Source organism: Augochlora pura, chromosome 1 (genome assembly GCF_028453695.1).
Source record: "Augochlora pura isolate Apur16 chromosome 1, APUR_v2.2.1, whole genome shotgun sequence".
Classification (NCBI taxonomy): Eukaryota; Metazoa; Arthropoda; class Insecta; order Hymenoptera; family Halictidae; genus Augochlora; species Augochlora pura.
This window is the reverse complement of record NC_135772.1, coordinates 12,660,559-12,681,544: the sequence shown is the minus strand read 5'-3', so window position 1 is coordinate 12,681,544 and position 20,986 is coordinate 12,660,559. Positions and strand designations below refer to the sequence as shown.

At 37.7% G+C, this 20,986-nt stretch overlaps 1 protein-coding gene across 2 annotated transcripts in view; it reads right to left on the bottom strand.

The window, feature by feature from the left end:
* The window catches only part of LOC144473342 (uncharacterized), a 149,004-nt gene that overhangs the window by 16,479 nt on the left and 111,539 nt on the right, over positions 1–20,986 (bottom strand). For both annotated transcript variants that reach the window (XM_078188335.1, XM_078187537.1), the window contains exons 4-5: positions 17,895–18,128; positions 16,647–17,113 (exon numbers count right to left, since the gene is read on the bottom strand). In XM_078188335.1, the coding sequence (XP_078044461.1) occupies positions 16,647–17,113; positions 17,895–18,128 (701 nt within the window). The remainder of the gene's footprint in view (positions 1–16,646; positions 17,114–17,894; positions 18,129–20,986) is intronic.

The window sequence follows — 20,986 nt, the reverse complement described above, 5'->3', positions numbered from 1 at the left end:
TCCTTTGCGGCGTCCCCGTCGAATAACTAATCTCCGAATACTTTTCAACTGCGCTCTAACAATCTTCCGGAAAAGTGGAGCCATGTGACTGGAATTCCCGCATAAAGGGCGGGGGGAGGGGGAGGGGGGCGTAAAGGAGGCATTAAACCATGATAACGTGATCGCCATGACCCCGGCTATGAATTACCCCCTACAGTAGGGCAGAGAGGGTTGGAACGTGGCTATACCTGGAACCCTGTCGTGGTTGGCCGGACGTCCGTTTGGCTATTCCGTCGACGTAGGATCCTGATAACAACCTGCTCGGAATTACCGGCTGAACCAGCGCGGGTTCGTGGTGCACGCTACCGGACTCGAACGCCCGAAATTCCTTCGTACGTCCGGAGGAACGTCTGTTCGGGGTAAATTAGCAGCCGGTAAAATTGTAAAATTATTTATACCGCGGTTGAATTGTTGTACGTGTAAGTGAGCAGCAACGTTCCAGCATGCCTCGCGTTATTTAACATATGGTTACTGTGAATGCGTATTTGAATGTCCAGCTAACAAAATTAGAGAGGTTGAAACAAATATTCCTCACACATCTGGACGAACGTCAGTTTAGAATAGGCTAGCTACGGGCAATATATTAAAATTATTTATGTCGCGGCTGAGTAGTTCTCTAACATTCTAGCACGCTGTACGAAACTTATGCCGTATGCGTGTAAATAATAGGAAAGGTTGGGAAAAGAAAAAGGAAGAAGTTTAATCACACCTACTAACCCTAATTAACGAATTATAGTCGTTGCAGAGTGTTCGCGGTGTAATTTGTTAGACAATTCACAGAAGTGAAAGACTACCCGCATGTTGGACCATTATGTTGAAAGTTTCATTTCCTTTACTAAAACCGTGATTTAAACGCCAAATTTTATACTTTATCTTTCATTCAAATTTAGTTTATACGAGCAAACTTTCCAGGGTAAGTGTAACACTGATCAAATAATAAATTGGATTCAAGAAGTCCACATTAGCGAAATTATTCGATGAACGATTTCCATTACTTCTTCTACTACCGACATTAATGTGTAGGTTTTTAAAAATAAAAACTTCTTCAGTCCCTTTATCTAATCGTCTGGTAGACAGTACGTTCTTGTATGATACACGTTGTACGAAATTAATACGGTTCTGAGTGATCGTTATTATTTTAATAGAAACGGAAAAATTAAATCCTTTTTTTAAAAAAAGAAAAAATTTTCGTAAACTGAATACTTTCCGGAAAATGTACATTTCTCATCACTCTAATTTGCTTGATGTTAACGTAAATCTCTATGGCATTTTCAAAACAAATGTTTATATACTGTCAGTAAAACAAAGTGTAGAAACGAGCGGACTAACGTTCACGTTAACGATAAAGTTTTATGGCTTCGGGTATAAAACTGTCGGAATTACTGTTAACATCATGGTAGCTTTGTTACGAAAAGCAATTTTCATAGCAGATTCAGCTTCTGCGATATCGATCATGCTTTTGATTTATAACTGCACATTTTGTACTACCCCGGTGTTTCCCGACTGCCGGTTGCAAATTAGTTTATTTTGAGGTTTCTGACATGCGATCTGAGAGGTCGTTGACCGAAAATTACCGACGTCAATGCACCTACCTCGGAGTTGCATCGCGGCGTTTTGTTATACTTTGTTATAATTCGATTAATACTGTTATTACTCACGATAGAACGGCATGAAAATTGAGAACCTCTATGGTGTAATAATGGCTCGAAATAATAAATGGCAGACATAAAACTGTCTATTATGCAAATATTATTATACATGGAAAGAGCTTTCGAAATTTATGGTGTTCTATTTTTCATACAAAATTTTGGATCTAATTTAATTATAAATTATTCGCTCACTTAGCAATTACGCATTGTGATTTTGAACATGCAACACAACATATTTTTTGACTCTATTATCCTACTTATGTATCACTGATAAACTGATCTTTTAGTTGCGTGATACAACTAAACCTTTAACCTTTTTTTTTTATTAAAAGCCGCGCGAATTGTTTGGAAAAATGCATAATGCTAAAAGTCGTGCTACATAATACCATAATAAAATATTCAAAATTATTTGAATGTTTTATTTGAATTTGAGTTGAAATTCTATTAACTACGAATCGTTCATTTTCAGAATGATACAGATGTTAACTAATCGTGAGAAATCGTTTCCCAAAGTTTCCGAAACAATAAAAACGTAACAAAGTTTCGAAAACCATTCTGTCGCCGTTTCTCATCCGCTCGCGTCTCGGAAATTGTAAGTCAGAATTATTAGTTTCTCGAGCTAAGAACGGAAACTTAAAGAAGTGCCTGAAGCTGAAACCGCTTATGATCGATTCTAGTACGAAGTTCATCGAGTCCCTCGCATTCTGCCGCGGATTTACCGCGAGATAGTTTGGTTCGCCATTAATGGGAGCGATATGTAGTTACACGATCGAGGACGATAATATCCTGGCAAACATTTTACAGAACTGTTTTCAACTTCACCGTCATTATCGAACTAATTTGAAGCACGCTGCATTTCGACATACATTGCCACGAGCTTCCCATGCCTGCAACCGATAACTCAATGCACACGTTACAAAAAAAACTCGTAATTGATTATTGCTGACAGTTTTAATTGATATTGTAAGCAGTCCTTCGTTGCGTGTACGAAATCATTTGTTAGAATTTTAAGCCACTTCGTGTGATAACGAATGTGGTACGACGTACCGCATATACTGGAAACAATGTATTTTAAAAGGCTATTAAGGTAAAAGAATAAATTCCAATCTGTTTTACTTATATTTACCGTAATAAAAATCGTAACAGATAAAAATAAGTTTTTGTGAAAAATTTCCAAAGATATTCAATAATTCTAAGCAATAAACTAAACGTAATATTATTCGTTCTTTGAAATATGAGTTTCAATTTTTAATATTTGCATTCAAATTACTCTCGATTATGGATTTAAAACAATAGAGACGTTTAAAGAATTTAGAAACTGTGTTGCCTTGTTTTCAACCCATTAAAACGATTGAGGGATGAAATAAATATTCACATGATTGCTGCATTTTCAATAAACCTAGACAATTTTATTTTTCCATAAGAATCCGCAGTTCAATGCTAAAAATCCTTCCCAATGCCGAAGCTTCGCAAGAGAAAGTACAGAAATCAATCACGACGCATTTCAGATTCAATTATCACGGCTGGATTTTCGCCGAATCTAGATCTTCGTTCTCATGCTTAATTACTGACCCATTTCATGCACGCTCCTCTACATACATAGCAACTGATAATTCATTCAGGGCCAATCAAACTCAGGAAAGTTCTACATCGTATGGAACATAGGCGACCAGTAAATTCTCAAGGTAATCGACCGGTAAGGTTGCTCATTGAGCAATTTACAATAGTTTCGTCGATTATGAGAAACTTTTTACGAATCGACTCGCAGGTTATCAGTGAAATGCCACAGACGGTAGTCATCAAGTTTAATTTCGATCGATCCAAGAGTATGTAGTTGGTTAGGTGAACGAAGAAAATTCCTAAGCACCTATATCGGGAACCTTCTGCTCGCCAATTAGCTGTGGTTTTATATCGACATTACCTTTTCTTCTATCGATTCGTTTATTCGCCGATGGATTTTTCGTGTTCATTTCTTTCGAGCGCAAAGTCAATTTAGCTACCACGCTGCTTGCTATCGGAATCTGTTACACCTTTCTTTCAAGGTGAAAGCTTCGTCGTTTGGCTTTCTTCAGACATTCGGCTCCCTTGGACTAGTTCAATTTATCGCTGACTTCGTCCACCTTCGGAAACATCCTTCATTTTATTCCCTTGATACTACTTAACTAGCCACAGAAATTCACGTGCTTTATATTGAATTTATTTGTTCGTTGTAACATATTTTGAAAGTTAAAATATTTTATATTAAAGTAATCGGTTCTTCTTCAAGGGAAACTTTATCTTCTTATTGGTGTTTTGGGCATTGATCGTTTTAATCCTGCCGTTCATTATTGGCAATCTTGTATTTATTATTGGTAATCTTGATTTAACCGAAAATGATGCGTATCCCACCCTTTGTCATACGAAACGCATTTTTTAAATTTTTGTTATAAGCTCAGATAAAATAGTTAAAAAATGAGAAGTATTTTATTTTCATTTATCATTTTACGCAGTAGCAAAATGAAAAAAGTATCCGAGTTATGGCCTAACAGACAAGTTCCTCTATCGTCTAAAAGTAATTCAAGTTTAGTCCAGTTCTAAAACAGTGGTTTCGTTGTAAACGGCGTATTTTCGTTCACGACTGTATGTAACAACTCGATAACATCAACTGTGAGTTGTTTCCCGATATTGTGGTAGGTAACGATCAGGAACAAATCGAAGGGGATTCCTTGTTCCCTATTTTTATTTAGTAAACCAACGTAGCTGGCACGCTTCGGAACATTTTAATAGAACGCTTGAGCGAGTCGTCGTTCGTCTGTCGATTGTGAAACGTTTCTTTCTTCCATCGTATCGATGAGGATTCTCATTTCCAAACATCTTCCGGGTCGTCTCTCTCTCATTCTTTCCGTTCCACCTTGGCGTCTTATTGTGTGTCCCGATGGCGTTACCCGGCCAGCGAATTTGTCCGCGCGGATACATACATCGATCTTCGTAGGCAGCAGTATGGAAATAAAATGTTATAGTTTCGTCGAGCGCCTCGAGCCACAGCCGGTGACGCAGACTCGGTAACCGACTTTTCAGCTCCCTTGCCTCCAACGTTCGCTGGACATATTTGATTCCATCCTTTTTGCCAACATTTCATTTGTCAATGTCGGCCAGCGTTTATCGGGGAACGCGGTACGCGTTCGATGAGGTTTTCAATGTTGAAGAAATCCTCTGGATCCCATCCGTTTAACGATACTGGGTTAAAAACAAGCTGCGTGTCTGGCACGCTTCGACCGTTCCAGTGGCCCGAAAGTATTAGTAATTTGAAACTCCAAAATACCACTAGTTTCGAAAAATAGTCGATCTTCCAACCATTGCAATTTTGTGGTAATGATTTGTGCATGCTCTTTAAAACTTGATATATGATCTTCTTTTATAGTTTCATTGAGTAGAATAAGGCTCACGCGAGCATTACTAAAACATGATGGATTGTATGGCATTGCTGAGTATAATGTTGTTGTTGGTAATTAAAGCTATACAATCATCAATTCACTTTTCCTGCATGTGGCTGATTAAAAAGTTTGTAAAACATTCCACTTGATAATTAAATCTAATTCTAAGATGACATGCTAAAGAATAGGTTCGACGGCGTCCGTAAATTTCGCTAAACATGCGGGTGCATCTATCATAACATTGCGGACACGCCTGTAAGTAATCAAGCGTATTCATCGGGGCTACAATTTCCCTAGACCGATTACCTCGAAATAACAATAGTTAGACTCCGGTGTAATCAATCAAGCAAGACGAAACTTCAGTAAAGTTTCAGCGCACCGTTCACACTAGGCGGCTCAAAAATTGCGATCATAACTGCGCCATAAATCTCCGTTTCGTTGGACAGCTGAAAAAGGGGGGGGATAATAAAAAAGTTCATAAATCTGTTCGGATGTGTCCGTGCAGCGAGCCGCGATTAAACTTCGTGGAAGTACAATCATCCGAAAACTCGATCGTGGCCTCCATTCACCGGAGAATTTGAAGAATGACTTTCATTACGTTTGTTCGTACGCGGGAACGTGAGCCCTTGCGCGGCGCCGGGCGCAAGGACACACAGGACCTGTGAAACAATGTAGCTGACCCACGGATAATTGGGTCAGTAGGTGAGACGCACCGAACGTACCACGGCGAAATGACCGAGTTCGAAGTAACGCGGAACACGAACGCGGAACGCGAACACGAACGAGAGTCCGGGCCACGATCAATAGTAAATTCTTGACTTAGAAAATTTACAATATCAGCGAGAACCTCGGGGCTCTTAAGTGGCTGAAACGCCGATCCCTGTGTGAAGGCTACTTCACCAGCCAATGAATCGAGTGGCATCGACATCAGCAACGTGAAGGGGCACCGACGACGTCGTTTGTCCCGCGTTGACGTGCCAAAATGATAATGCCGCGGCTCTGCCAAATCGGCTAGCAGACGAACTCAATTGGTGCAAGTATTTTCGGAGCGGAACACTTTGCCCGACTAAGAACCAAAATTTAATTCGGCGTACGTAACGGGAAGTGATTCCCTTTGTGGTTTTTCGCTGCTATGAACATGTGGTGAACGCTGTTCCGATTAATCGCGGACAATTTTGTTCAATTTACTACATGATCAATGACTCTCAAGATTATTTGCTTTAGTGGTTGCTAAATGGTTTGTTCTTCGATGACTAGGGTGATTTGTACAATGAATGATCTCAGTGAGTGAACACTTCACTTATTACGTGAAAGAGTAACGTTTAACGTGCCGTTTTCATCTTAATGCATCAGTTATATTATACAATTCCAGATGCCTTGCAGATGCCAGTTTCTCTTAATGACATCACATATGTTCCAGATAAGTATTGCTACTTGAAAATTACAGTCTTAAATGTTTTTGTTCATTGATTGATTGATTGATTAATGTATTTTACCTTACATTACATTGTTTAAAATATTACAACAATCAAAAGTGATACAATTTTGGTCACAGATATATAATTTTACTAGTAAATTCTTTTACTAGTAAATTTCAATTTTATAGTCGTTAATTTCAAAATCTTTAATATTGTTTCTTGTAAATGCAGCCTTCGAAGTTGGTATCTGTGATTTTTTAGACACCACGGAGAGACAGTTCCTGGGAAACTTAAACAAATACTTGTTAAATAAATCATGTTCATCACGTAACCATGTTCAAATCTATAAGAAGTTTTCACCGAGTTTCGAATTCTTGTTGAGTATATAGATTATTCTGATTTGCTACGGAAAATTATGCACACGGTTTTCCATTGCATTTTATACAGGCCGATGTTCAAGCCTTGGCTCGTGTTATCTATGGATCATCGTACGGATGTGCTACGTGAGATAGTATAACTTTTCCCATAAAACCACAATAGCAGACATTCAGGTGTTCGTATTCAAATTGTTCGCACTGTATATTTCATTACATTCCGCAGGGTCAAGTACGCTATAAATGCGTGTACAGTATGTACATGCATTTATACATACATACTGTACTGTCGCAGTACAGTACAGTCAATAATACAGTGAACCCGTCTAATTCATAAAGAGAATTGCGCAAGTTGGATGCATGGAATATTTACAGGCTTCGTTTAAAGTCGATGTGTATCTTTTCTGTTCGTCGTGAATCGTTGATTCGAGGAACTGGAATTTCATGTCAGGAACGTACACCTTGAGCTTGCACTTTACATTCCAACCTCTTGAAAATCAAGCTACATGACTTGCCAGTGATTTAGAGCGTTACGCTTGCCAGTAAAACTCGCGTATTAAAAATATCACATCTTAACTGAATAAAAGAAATAATTATTCGCAACAATGTTTTAATAGATATTAAATGAGATCATTTAACGTTTTGAAGAATGCGTTTACGATCAATAACTCGTATCTGTTGAAATCAAAATCGTATAATATCTCAATAAATATAAGCACGTTGTCTTTAAAAAAAACAATGCAGACGAATCACTTTTATTCTCAGTATTTTTCTGTTACATATTTTTCAAATTGTGCGATTCGACAGCAAAGAGTTTTCCATCAAACTGAAACTTGCCTTTCGCTGACTATTTAATCCAGTTTGATTAAATACTAATATCGGCCAACAGGAAATATTAATTACGGTAGATACCTTGCACTTAAAATCTTAAGCGGAGATACGGATCCTCGCCGAGCAAGAAACACAGAAAGAAAGCAATTTGAATTTCCAATTTCCATCGTCTCCGCCATCATTCCGCGTTTTAAACCCGGCCGCCTCCATTAAACGGGTAATATGATTTTTGCTTAAATTCGAATTATCCCGTGCCTCTAAGCTGGATAAAAAATGGAGAGACGCTAATTGAATTAGCGATAAGCTCCGGAGGAGAGTATTATTGTTGCGTCGTCGGTGTTCTTTCCTGCGACATTTTTCCGTCAAGCAAATTATCATTTCGACTACCGAGAAGCGTATTATCATCGCAGACTTTACCCTGGAATTTTATCTTTGTTGATAACGTTGCAGAATGCACTGTTCTCCATTTTCACATCGTTGCCGGTGGACACGAAGTGCTCAGCGAAGAATCGAGAGAGATTCGTTCAAGCATGAAATCGATGTTGTGTCCGAAAATATGTACTTTAATGTCTTGTCTTAGACTTTAAACGCATTTCACGCTGTTAAGAATCGTCGTTTTAATCGCGGAATTCGACGCGCCGGCGAGGAGACTGAATCAATTGTTCTCCTTGTAGTATCGTTATTTCCTCTTGTTTAAGTAAGGGAATTGCTGGCTTTAACCAGGAATTAAATTGAAAAGTGGATTCGTGTTGTTTTACGAGTAAACGTTTCTGTACCTATTGTTTGGCTTGACTTTGTATTAGGTTAGCATTGCTGTGCGAGGTATCAAACGCGAGGATACACAAGCACTGAAAATACAAATTAATAATACATTTCTTTTCGAATACTTAATACAGCTGTGAGATAAACACTTTTTGAAACAATAATATTGGCGGAACATCTTCTCTACAGTTGTCATCGTTTCTCTGTGAACTTTTTCCAATTTTCGTGTGACTAAAGAATGACCACTCAAAAGATCCAACTGTTAATTATATAATAATTTAGATTACTTATTTACGTAATAGAAAAAACTTATTTTGCAAAATATAGAAATAAAGAAAAGTTTCCTTTGTCAATTAAAAGATTATTTGTCGTAAAAAGGAAAGAAAAATGCTATTTAACTTTGTCAATGTATTTGTTTTTCTGCGTTTTAAAAATCTGCACATGCCGTAAATGCACAAAGATCCTGCTTGCTACACAGATAATACCTATAGAAACACATACTAACTATAGAAAATACATAATAGACGATTGAGAAGAATGTTAACCTAACATTACAACTGCAAAACATGCGTGATTCTCTGGCGCCATAAACTGTAATTATTTACCTCGTAGACAGAAACAGATTTTGACAAGTAAAATGTCTTTGAGGAGGCAAACGAAAAGAGGACCATGTCCTCGTCATACTTTCGGAAATAGGCTTGAAAACGTGAAAGTGGTACTCGCTTATTACGATTACGAGGCAGATGAAAAGATTTCCAGAATGTAAAGCGGAGCCGCGTGTTGGCTTTGAGAATCGGCTTTCGAAGTGGTCGGTGGTGCGGGGGTAATAATTGGCCCGAGAAACTTGGACGTTAAACGTTGCGCATCAGAGTGCTGTTAATTCCTCGAATCGATGTAGTAATTGCCGCGCCCCCTGTGAGTCGTTTTAAACGTTTCGAGATACAGTCAGTCTCGTCTTACTAGAGACAATGTTACTTGAACGATTATACAGTCCTTTAATTTACAAAAATATATCGCATTACAAAAGCAAGCGGCTGTTCATCGAAGAATGGCTTTTCGATATTTTTAATACGATAAGTAATGTACCAGCATTGAGCATAGTCTTGACTTTTATAAACAACGAAATATTTTGCAAGAAATAAAAATATGAATGTTATGGTTTGAAGCGGATCCAACTTGCTTCTTTTTAAAATGCCGTTTTTGATTTTGTATTTTCTGTTAGCAATATTTTTGGTCTTGCGTCGCTGTTTTATCATCTTTGTAATAAATGTGTCCAAATTATTATATTGGAGACTGGAAAGGAGTACTCATGCCTGGTATAACGTCTCATAGTATTGACCTGTAGTGTAAATCGTTGAAGTCGATCATATATTAGGCAATAAAAGGAGTCGCAGTTGAAATAAAGGGGCGCATTACTTCCGAACAAGTAATACCGCCTTTCACTGTTAGTCACACCCAACGCCATCAGACGAAGTATAATTTTCGGACGGACAGGGCGACGTAACTAAAAACAACAAATGGAAATAATTTCGCGAAGTTGCGAACGTCAGTCGATAAGCGGCTCTTTTCAAATGCATGAGACTGAAATTGAAAATATGTAGATTTCGTGCTTGCCGTTATAGACATATTCATACAAAATGCAAACTGCGATGTACACTCAACCCGTTATTGATCAAATTGCCTGGAAATTGTCGAGAACGATGGTAGATGGTACATTAGTTATTCAGCATCCTTTCGCGCGTAAGCCTGTAATTCTCTTTAACCTGGCGGAGTTAATTTTTCCGGTTTTACTCAGCTTTCTGACTCGATGATTAAGCGCTGTCAAGTTGCCGCCTTCTTGTTGTTCTTTTAATATTAATCACGAGTTCGCCCGGTCGGAGATCAAAGTACACACGCCTGTGCGTTTTTTTTTTTTAAATAAGTACATCATTTTTCCAATATCCCTGTAATTTCGGTGAACGTAAATGAACTAAATAGAAATAATGAATTGCATTATAACAACGAGTCAGACTCGTGATAAATATCCAATGCTAGATCTACTAAATATGAATATTATTAATTTCTTCTAAATTGAAATAAAATTGAATTCTTCTGTCATAAAAGTCTAGAAACGGAAGTAAATAAAGACATTGCAAAAGTAAAAAATTGTCTGGTCCTATTAAGGACAGTATTATGGAAATATGAGTGCTAATCAACGCAGCGTGAAAGAAGTCGTAGTGCAAGGGGTTAAAACTAGATCTAAATTAAAATTAAACGATGTCAGAAATGTGTAAATAAATGATACGTGCTATCATTTATCTACGATACAGCTCGTGGTTCCTTTTTTCGTTTCGTTTTCATTTCAAAATCGCCTCTAAAAACGAGCCTAGCATTAATCTCTCGTTGCAATAATTTTGTTCTGCTGTGTTGCTGATACATCACACGGTACGTCGCAGGGTCCGATCGGTTCGGATAATCGAGGCTGCACTATAATATCGCTTTTTTTGCGAAACAACTTCTATTTTCCGGCGAGCGTTCCCAATGATTTACCGGCCGCGAGTTATGGGCGTCGGAGGCGCGATGATATAAAGGTGAGTGGTACCCTTTGAAAACTTTGTGATCCATCTTTGCTCGTTGATACACACACGGTGTGTGACAGATTATGGCAGCGATACGGCGCGCGACGGCCTGTTATAAGCGTCGCGGGCGCAGAATTATTGCGTTCTGAGATTCGCGTAATACGTCGAAATTTATGATCCGCTGATATATATTTGCCTGCACGTCGCCACGGCCTTGGTTATTGACTCGGGGGCAGCATCAATCGTCAGACCGAGCTTTCAATTATGGAATATTTACCAGCGTATATTATTGGTTGTCACGGAAAGAAGGGAGGAAGGGTACCCACACTCGGCCGGATATATGCAATTTTTCCGTTCCCTGGCTCGGCGTACATTTTTCAACGGTAATTTATAACTTTATAACATAGTCGAAGTATGAATGATTAATGGGCTACTTGGGGGAGCGGTGTAAACTGTGCGAGGCTGCTCGATGGTTCTGTTCCTTTGTGGCGAGAAATCTGGGGGGGTTTACTTGATAATCTCGGACACCTTTCTATTTATTTATTATTCTTCCCTGAATGAATAATTGCGCCGTTATATGCTAGGATAATCTTAGCGACAAATGTCAATTGCGAGGGAAACGTCTGTGGATATTTGAAAGTTGAATATTTTTTAATGGAATTATTTTACGTCAATTACATAATTTTTTAAGGCATACAATGAATTTTTAATTACACTCAGTTATATTATTTAATCTTTAGAATATCACTTAAAGGAATGAGCTGTAATGTATAAAATGTAGCAAAAGTTGTACCATAACTGGAAAGAATAAAAAACAAATTTGTAATACATTTTTTCGGGGTTTCCTTTTTCAAGGAAATCGACTTTAAAGTTTTGTTCATCTTTTCAAAGGATTTACTTATCGCCTATTCTTCTGCCGACTAAAATATAACAACGAAATTCACGAGGTACGTATGTATAAGAACGAAGGTGGAATATAATTTTTGCATTCAACTGTACAGTATCAGAGACGAACATTATCCTCAGCTATTCTGCATTTTTCTGTACAAATAAATGAGACGGAACGTGCCTACTTAAGAATTCATTGGAAGTATGCTGCTTCAGTTGATTATGCTGATCAGATTCAAAGTTTTCATGTCTGTGCCGTGGAAGCGAATAAAAGAGCACTCATCAGCCGGATGGAATCGAAGCGGAATCATAAAATTTCTTCAGAATTTGTTTCCGCGTGTTGTTTTCCGCTATTGTGTAAACGTTGTTCGTTTATCTTCCAGCGAGCTTATGCGAAAAACTGCGACTGAAATAAAGTTTTGCGGGTTTGCGGAAAGTTTGGGAACGGGTTGGGGAGGAGACAAAGGCCGCAAACAACACGGGAACGCACAGTTTCGTTGAAGCACAGATGTTCCTCGTTTACACAACGTTCGATTTCCGGATTATTATCAGCGGCGAGAAAGTTTGCGCGCGCATAATTTGCATTTCGATAAATTTGCCGCAATCCTATTCTGTCAAAGCCACAACCGCTCCTACCCACTTATCTCTCTGCGTTAAATAGAGTTTATACTCTCTGGCTTGCTTCTGTGCACAAATCCTAGTAGTTATCAAATGCCAATGATAAATGTTCGTCGTACGGATATTAGGAACTAAATATACTTTAATTAGCCACGAAAATGCTGACAATAAATGGAACCTCGCGAATACGATGTAAAACGTACGGCGAATATACATTATAAAGTTCTTGTTACGTGTAACTTTTAATGCAACGCCCGTACAAGTGATATCAATTTCTAGTTTGCAATTTAAAAGGCATGTCAAGCAGTTAATTAAGCAACCGAACAAAAACCAGTTATTTTCGAAAAAAAGAATATACAGTAGCTGTCGCGAATTTAAGACGATGAATGTTAATTTTAATTGTACGCATGTTCTGTAACTGTTACTTATTTATTTCGTTTGTTTTACTTCCAGATCTACAGTTGCACATTTTACTTATTCAATTTTAAAGATAGGGCTTGCAAAATTTGAGCAAGACACAGTTTCTCTTACGGTTCTAGGCTCTCCTGACTTCGGAGAAGGACGAACGATAGTTAATTAACTAGCGTGTAAAATATACGTGTTCATGTGTTATTTTAGTATACAAAAATATTAAATAGTCTAATCAATTCCTATGTAAGACGGATCATTTATTTTTATTATTTGCCAGCCTTTACTTTAATTTCTGAATATCGACGATAGAAATGTAGAATTGAATAACGATGGAAGCGGGTCTGATAAATCGCGAGTCTGACGCGACGCTGCAGGGCAACGGGTAATTTTTTGTCTGCTAATGCAGTTTTTGAGAAAATTGCACAACGCGTTTAGCGTAAGTATCCCCAGGCTCGCGCGGGCAAGAGGTTAAAGAGGAAATGTATCAGGCCAGGTAAAAAAGGGAAACAGGAAATAAAGTTACACGATCTGGACAGGATCGTATCTTTAGCAATAAAGCTCTCTCTATTGGAAACAGATTACCGAGGGAAAAATTGAAGATGGATTGGATGTGGAGGCGTTGAAAGGGGAAGAAGAATAGAACCATCGCCGCATTCATTTGAACTGGCGCAGTGCTTCCCGCGAGAGACGGACAGACAGAAGAAAAGCGTCGGAGAGGGTGAGCAGGAGAAAGAGAAAGAAAGAGTCCTGAATTCGACGCACGGTTCGCCGTCTATCAGTGACAAAGGATTCCCAGAAGATACCTGCACGTCTTATTCGGGAAATTTACTCGCGAAAAGTATGTCAAGCTCGAGGAGCTCCTCGTCCTTACCCGGCCATTGTGTTTCTACTCTATACCACTTGATGCGACGCCGCGGCGCGTCGTCTAGACGGCAAAAACACCTGGAAAATGATAGAACTAAGGAGCTGTAAGTACGTAATAGACAGGGAAACCGGGAAAAGGACACCTCCGACCATTTGTCTTGCAAACAACTGCTTCCGCCACACGGAGGTCAAGCGTGCGTACAATAATTTACGTTAATCGCGACGATCTCAGGTGGTGTGATCAAGAAGAAACGGGTCTCCGTCTGTGGACATGAAGTTTAATCGTTTTGCGAGTCACTTTTCGGTGCCCTTGCGTTGTAGTACCTGCCAATTTTCATCGAGATCTGAATGTGCTCCCAACGTATGTGGCGAGCAATTTAATAAAAGTGTGATTGTACGCTTCCATTATAATAACATTCTACAACCTCGGTTTGGCGAATAATGATACAAGTAAATTATTGACCTTCGAAAATCAAGGTTAAAAATTTTCTCCATTGCATCGTATTCAACTACATCGTCGCGATCAATTTATATTAATTTCCGCATTATATTATTAATTTGAAGTTCAATTTTTCGGGAGAAGAGAAGATTCAAAGAGCAGAAATGTCGATTTTTAGTGTCTTTGCGATATAGCCTTACAATTTGACGACAAACTTGACATTCATACTTTGCCTCTTTCAACTCTATTTTCCAATAGCATAGCTGCATGACTAAATGCATGCGAAATTACTTGTAGAGCCCATTAACATATTCATTCATTATCTAGCGGTTAATTTATTACTGTCGTTAATCACGACAGGCCATTAAAATTCAATTGCATGATTCGCCTATATAGGAGTTATTAACGATCGCGAATGTGACAATGAAATTTGCAATATCGAATTGTTGCCATTTTATATCGCTCTGTTTCGCTAGAAACAAAACGCGTTTCGCTTTCTGGAATGTGTAAGAATACGGATTATATCGCAGAGAACGGTGGGTATTTGCAAATAACTGGATATTTTCTACAGAAAACCGCGCCATGCTGGACAATTTTTCCAGAGCGAACGTCTCAGTGTGCTCCGGTCCATACACTTCCTCTGCTCGCTGCATCTTATGCAGACGGTCGCAAAAAATATGCAAACCTGCAGGAACGATCGTAACTTTACGATCCTGGAAAATGACGACAAGTTGATGGCTCGGAAGTTAAAATGTCCGTTTTTACACTAAGCGTTAAACATTCCGAGGGCTGTAATTCATTGCTACATACATAATGTTAATACGATAAGAATACATTTGCCAACCATAAACGTTTCTCAGCACGGAGCTACTATTTTCACCGTAGACATACTGAAAACATGACGCTGAATGTGTCGGTCATTGTTTTCAATCGCGTGTATGATTATAATGGTACATTAATCTAGCCGTACACTTCATAATTTCACAATAGTTAATTGCTTTTACGTTATTCAATGTTTTCTGATGTTTTCTTTATTCAGATCAACTTTCATTTGATCACAACATGTGAAAATTCTAAGGATGCAAGTAGAGTACTAATCGTTGACCAATAATAAAAATTAATACTTATAATAATAAAATTAATATTTCTAATAATTTTTAATATTTTTTGATATCACTGTTGTTTCATTCAGCAGAAAATATGCACGAGTATACATTACGCGTAATTCAACGTAAATATTTGCGGCACGCTGGTACCTGCATGACTCTCATTTTCTCGTTCTGTTAAAAACACCGACAGCTCCGCGATTTGTTTGTTATAATTTGAGCACAGTCGCCGGCGCATTGTTTCGCTCGATGACTGTGAAACACAGAACGAAGCATAAAATGTTACGCTTGTATAAATTGCAAAGCCACGGGGAAAACAGTGGATTCGGTAGCAGATCAAACAGACAAGAAAGTTATGTCGTGAATGCGAAGGGAGGTGCGCCGATGGTGGGTAGAGAATGGTATAAAGGAGCTGCCGCGGAAAAGAAGTCGAATAATACCGGTGAATAGACGAGAATGCGGCAAAGGCTGAAGGAAGGAAAATTACAGAGTGAACTTGGGAGGAGATAAGAAATTATTTGAAAGATACCCAAAAGATGAGGGCTAAAGTGGGAACGGAGTAAAAGTAGTGCCGGACCAGATACGTTGTACCAGAATGGTATTAAAAGAAAGTAGGGCCGCGAGTGGAGGAAAAATAAAGTCGAGAAATGAGAACACCGCTCGGACAGCTTCCTATTGGTCAGCGAACAAAGCGCAACTAGGAAAAGGAGAAAGGATAATCTAACAGAGGAACTTTTGGAACGAATAGTTCCGAAGAAATGGCAAGTGCAAGGGAGATCAATTTGATGCAGAATAGAACGTTGAAAGATAACGAGAACAAATCTGAGAGGCACTTGTATCGTGACTATATTATTCCATCCAATGTCGGCAGAAAAATATTTATCACTTGCCTTATCAATTTTGTTGTACGAATATTGACATTCGTGAAAAATGTGTGTGCTGTTTCAAATACACCCGTGGCCGCAGTGATATAAGGTGATTTATAAATGCTAGTGGACAGGATCGAGTATGTATTAAAATGAAACGACGAGAACGATTTTCTTGCTGAAACTGTGCTGAATTGCACAAACTGTGTCTAAATATGCGAAAATTCTGAAAGGCAAAGTAAATATAATACGACAATAGCTGACCGTAGCATTAAATTATTATTGAAAGATAATAATCATTATTTGATGAAAAATTGGGTTCGGATGCTTTCGCTTTAAAAGTTCTAAGCGATAACCTATGTTCGATTCGAAGAGAAGATAACGTGAACGCGAACAGAAAACGTACTTACCAGGTGTGATATTCGGGAACGGTTGTCCGGGCAACGAAGGCGGATGTTCGTCTTCCGGAGATCGTTCCGAGGCGTAACCTTGATCCTGCGGTTCCCCGCCGGCCAGTTTGCTCAATTTAAGATCGATGCACTTGCTAAGTTGTTGCCGATGCCTGACTAGTTCGCAATCGGGTTTATGCACAATTTGCATCAGCAAATCGCTGTCGGTGGCATCGGGGATGCTGGGCTGCGAGGACGAGGAATTGATATCGGGAGCCTTCCTGCTGTTTCTCGTGTCCTGCTTTCGTTTAGGCAGCGTGCCCACCAGGTCAAGATCCGAATTCCGATGACATCTGTCTTCCAGGGACGAACCGCGGTTGTATCTCCTCGAGGAATCGCTGGATACCGCGTCGGTGCTTCGGTTCCTTCTCACGGAGTCGAAATTTCCGTGGCGACATCTCACTAGATCAAGGTCGCTCTGCTGATACCTACCGGAAAATAGATCACACGTGCAATTTCAACCAAACAGAACAGACGACCGGATACAATCTTTGACAAACTGTATTTTCGTCATTAGCACGTCAAGTATCGAAAACCAATCCCCAAAGTTTCCACAATATCATAGTAATTTAATTAATGAAGCTGAAACTAAAATCATACTTCAATTATTGCTCAATCTGAACGTCCTAATTATGTAATATAATATTATAATATAATATAAAAGATAGTAATATAATATAAGACTCCGGCACTCAATATAGGAGTGAGATAAACAATTTTAGTGATACAACTCATCATATGTGTATTAAGAAAATATATACAATTATGTTAAGAAAATCTTACAAAAAACAGGAATCTGTTCGCTTTTTTATAAGTTAAGAAAAAAGAAAATTTAATATCGATTGGGGAAGGATTCTATAATCCTTAAATATTGTGCAAAATTTGTTGGCAACCTCTTTTGTGTTATAAAATTCATAATAATAAGAACTATATCGTCTTTATGTTTGTTATGGAAAAGTTGTTATAGAAAATATTTCGGACGAGATTAATCTTTCTATTGAACTTAATATCGACAATTAATAATGAAAACTGACAAAAAGGAAATAAGAATTTAATTGTTACATTTGTAACCATGTTTTAAAATAAACCCAAGTCATGCTATTCGTTAAATGGGATAATGAAAATATACTTAAATCGCATAACTTTTTTGTAATAAATTCGGTAAATATTTTTAACGGCGTTAGTTAATAAAAGTGACCGTGAACCTACCTCCAAGGATCGTTTTCATCTATGGAATCTTGCGATCGATGTTTCACAAGGTCTAACGCTCCAGTTGGCCCTCCATCTGAGAAGTGAACGCCCAACGACCGTTTCTTGTGTGGCAACGTTCCACCAAGATTCCCGGCGATAGTATCGGTCATTATATTATTGTTCTCTTTCGAATCGTCATCTAGCACGTCCTTGTCGTCCAGATGATTGGGCAATGAGCCACAGAATTTATATCTACACAAAATATTGCTTTCCGTGAATACGCGATAACAACTGCAGATACCATGATATAACGTAGAACGATGGATCATAGATTCTGTTACCGTACCACAAAATAACTTTGCGAATGTTCGTGCAAATTCATGTTTTGAGAGGTGGTCGTTGAAAACAGCAATCGTTGAAAAATTCGTAATTTCAAAACAGAAGAATATATTTTAGTATTTGAGAAATGTTAATTTGCTACAATTAACTCTCTTGATATTCTCGTGCATCTACAACTCTGAAGAATAATTGTCTTAATTTCTACTTTTACCACCAAGTGTATGTTTAAATTACGAGAGAGAACATTTTGTATTCATTGCAGTAACTAGAATGTAGATCTTTTGCGTTCATAGTTCCTCCCCTGGTTAATATGCAACGAAACAGAAACTTCTACCATAATTAGCACAATTATTTTTAGCTAATAGAACTGCTAATTAGAAGTCACAAGTTTTCACATATTTCTAAATTCCAATTATTGAACACTTTTCTTGTCGAATACATTATTAAAATGTTTTTCTTTTTGTAAGATTTCAAGCGTTCTATATGCTGATCAGCAATCATTTATTTGTGGATTCTCTAACAAAATTGGAAGAACAACGCGGGATGAGAATTTTCCGACGTGAAATCACAGTTTACTTAATGCTATAAAAGAAGATGTGTTTTTTTACATCAATACGCAGAATTATTGGAAAGGTTGAAAAGAGAATCATATTCTCGAATATGTCGTAAATTTTACGATCGCATTAAAAAAGATGTTACATTTTGATAGCCTATGGTTATACTAGCAAGAAGAACGTGGTCATATTTATTCTTAAAAAGAGATACGTGCTCTGTTCCATTGTTGTATACTTTTCTCCATGACGCACCCAAATTAACAAATTATTGGCAGCTCAGTTAGATCACGTTCATTTTTCAAATTGTTCTTTCGCATGTTATTAAGTTCCATAAACTGTGTTATTATTAATATCCATAAACTCTATTTGAACGTAGATTATAAAAAAGTATGAAACAGGTTTTCTTAAATATTTTGTTCTGTTTTATAAGAAAGTAAATGTTGTACAGTTTCTCCCTCGAAGAAGGCAGCATTATACTGAAAACACCAAGTACAAAGTGTGCACTGAGAAACAATTTTCTAATTTATGTTACTGTTGACTTTACGCCGCTGGCAAACGAGCCACGAAGATGCTGCAAGAAAATGTATCGTCTATGTTTACATAATTTACACGGTTCACTGTCTCCATGTTTTTCTGATTCAGGTGAACGTATATAAACGAGAGGATACTTTGTAGAATAGCATAGTGGGGCTTACGATGCGATTTATGTAAGAACTAGCTTCTACCTGATTTATTATTATGTTCGCGAAACGATGATCTTCCAAAGAAATAGAATTCGCGATTTTCATTGAACATATCTCAAGTAGAATAATAAGAACATAGGTATTTTCTTTCACGGTTCTCATCGTGAAGAAAATATTTATTAAATAAAAATAATAGTAGTACAACGTAATCTCTCAAAAGTCTAATTAAAAATAAAGATAGAGAATAAAAAATAATACATACGTACTAATTTTATTTTCTTATTTGTCTGCAGTTTACTTTCTTTTCATTTTATTTGCACCACTTTAAAATTGTTTATGTACTATCAATTAATCCAATTTCAACGATCTAGAAGCAAAACGAGCGCAAGAGCATAAGAAGCAGAAGCTAATTGTAGAACTTTCGATCGTAACCGTAGTATAAAACATACTAATGTGCTGAAAGTGTTTGCGCATCCTTTTCAAAGATTTCTAATTAGAGCCTGCGTTGTAGATGATGATTCAGGAATCGGTGATTAATTACGGACAAAATTTTCATAATGGAACAGCTTTAGAATCCCCTGCTTCGCTTCGCGCTACCCGTTGCGTTTAAATGTAACGCGATCCGTCAGAGGTGATGCGTGGTTTACTGCAAATTATGTCGAAATCGTTCGCACCGTTTGCACGTGACATTATATTAGCAAGATTACGTTCACTGTCGGCAGCGGCAGCAGCCAGCACGTTCAACACTCACGGAAATGAATTGTACGCGGGTCATTCTACCGTCGATTTTACGAACGAATTGTGACAAAATGATCGGTTAATTGAACTTTTTCGAAAACCGCAGGAATCTCGTCGCGCTGTACCTCGATTCCATACGAGACACTGTAATGTATTATTACACTGCGAATTTTATAGATTTTACGATGAACATTTATAAATTCCACAATTTTGTTTTACGGCGTAGGCGTTTAATGAAATTGTAATTAAAGAAAAAAGAATTTTTAGTTTGCATAAAAATCTATTGTATAGAATCATTTGTTACTTTTTTATTTACGACATTATATTATTGTTACTATAATTTGTATGATATAACGGTGGGAATAATAACTTTTACATTTTTTGTGATATTTTTAGTCTACAATTATACACACCACTGTATGTACATATATTGTTCAAAGCTACCAAGTTGCTAATTTTGGCCACTTCAAATACTTCGACGTAATCTTCGGTATATTTTTTGTTTAATAACCGATTCTGAATCTTCTTTAGATTATTTCTATATATTCTCCGATGTTTAAATATTTTCGCTTTTTCGATGATATTTTCATTCAGAATATTTAATAGTTTTGCTCAATGTCTGAGATAAATATAATTTTCAATTTCGAATGTAATTTTACATTTCGGAGCCAAGTGCTTATAAATATAATTACCGAAAGTGAGTGGTCAGCTTAATGAATAGATGAATCAAAGAAAGGAAAACGGCTCTCGGCGTGTTAATCTGTGTTCGTTTAAACGTAGTAACGTGCCATAATGA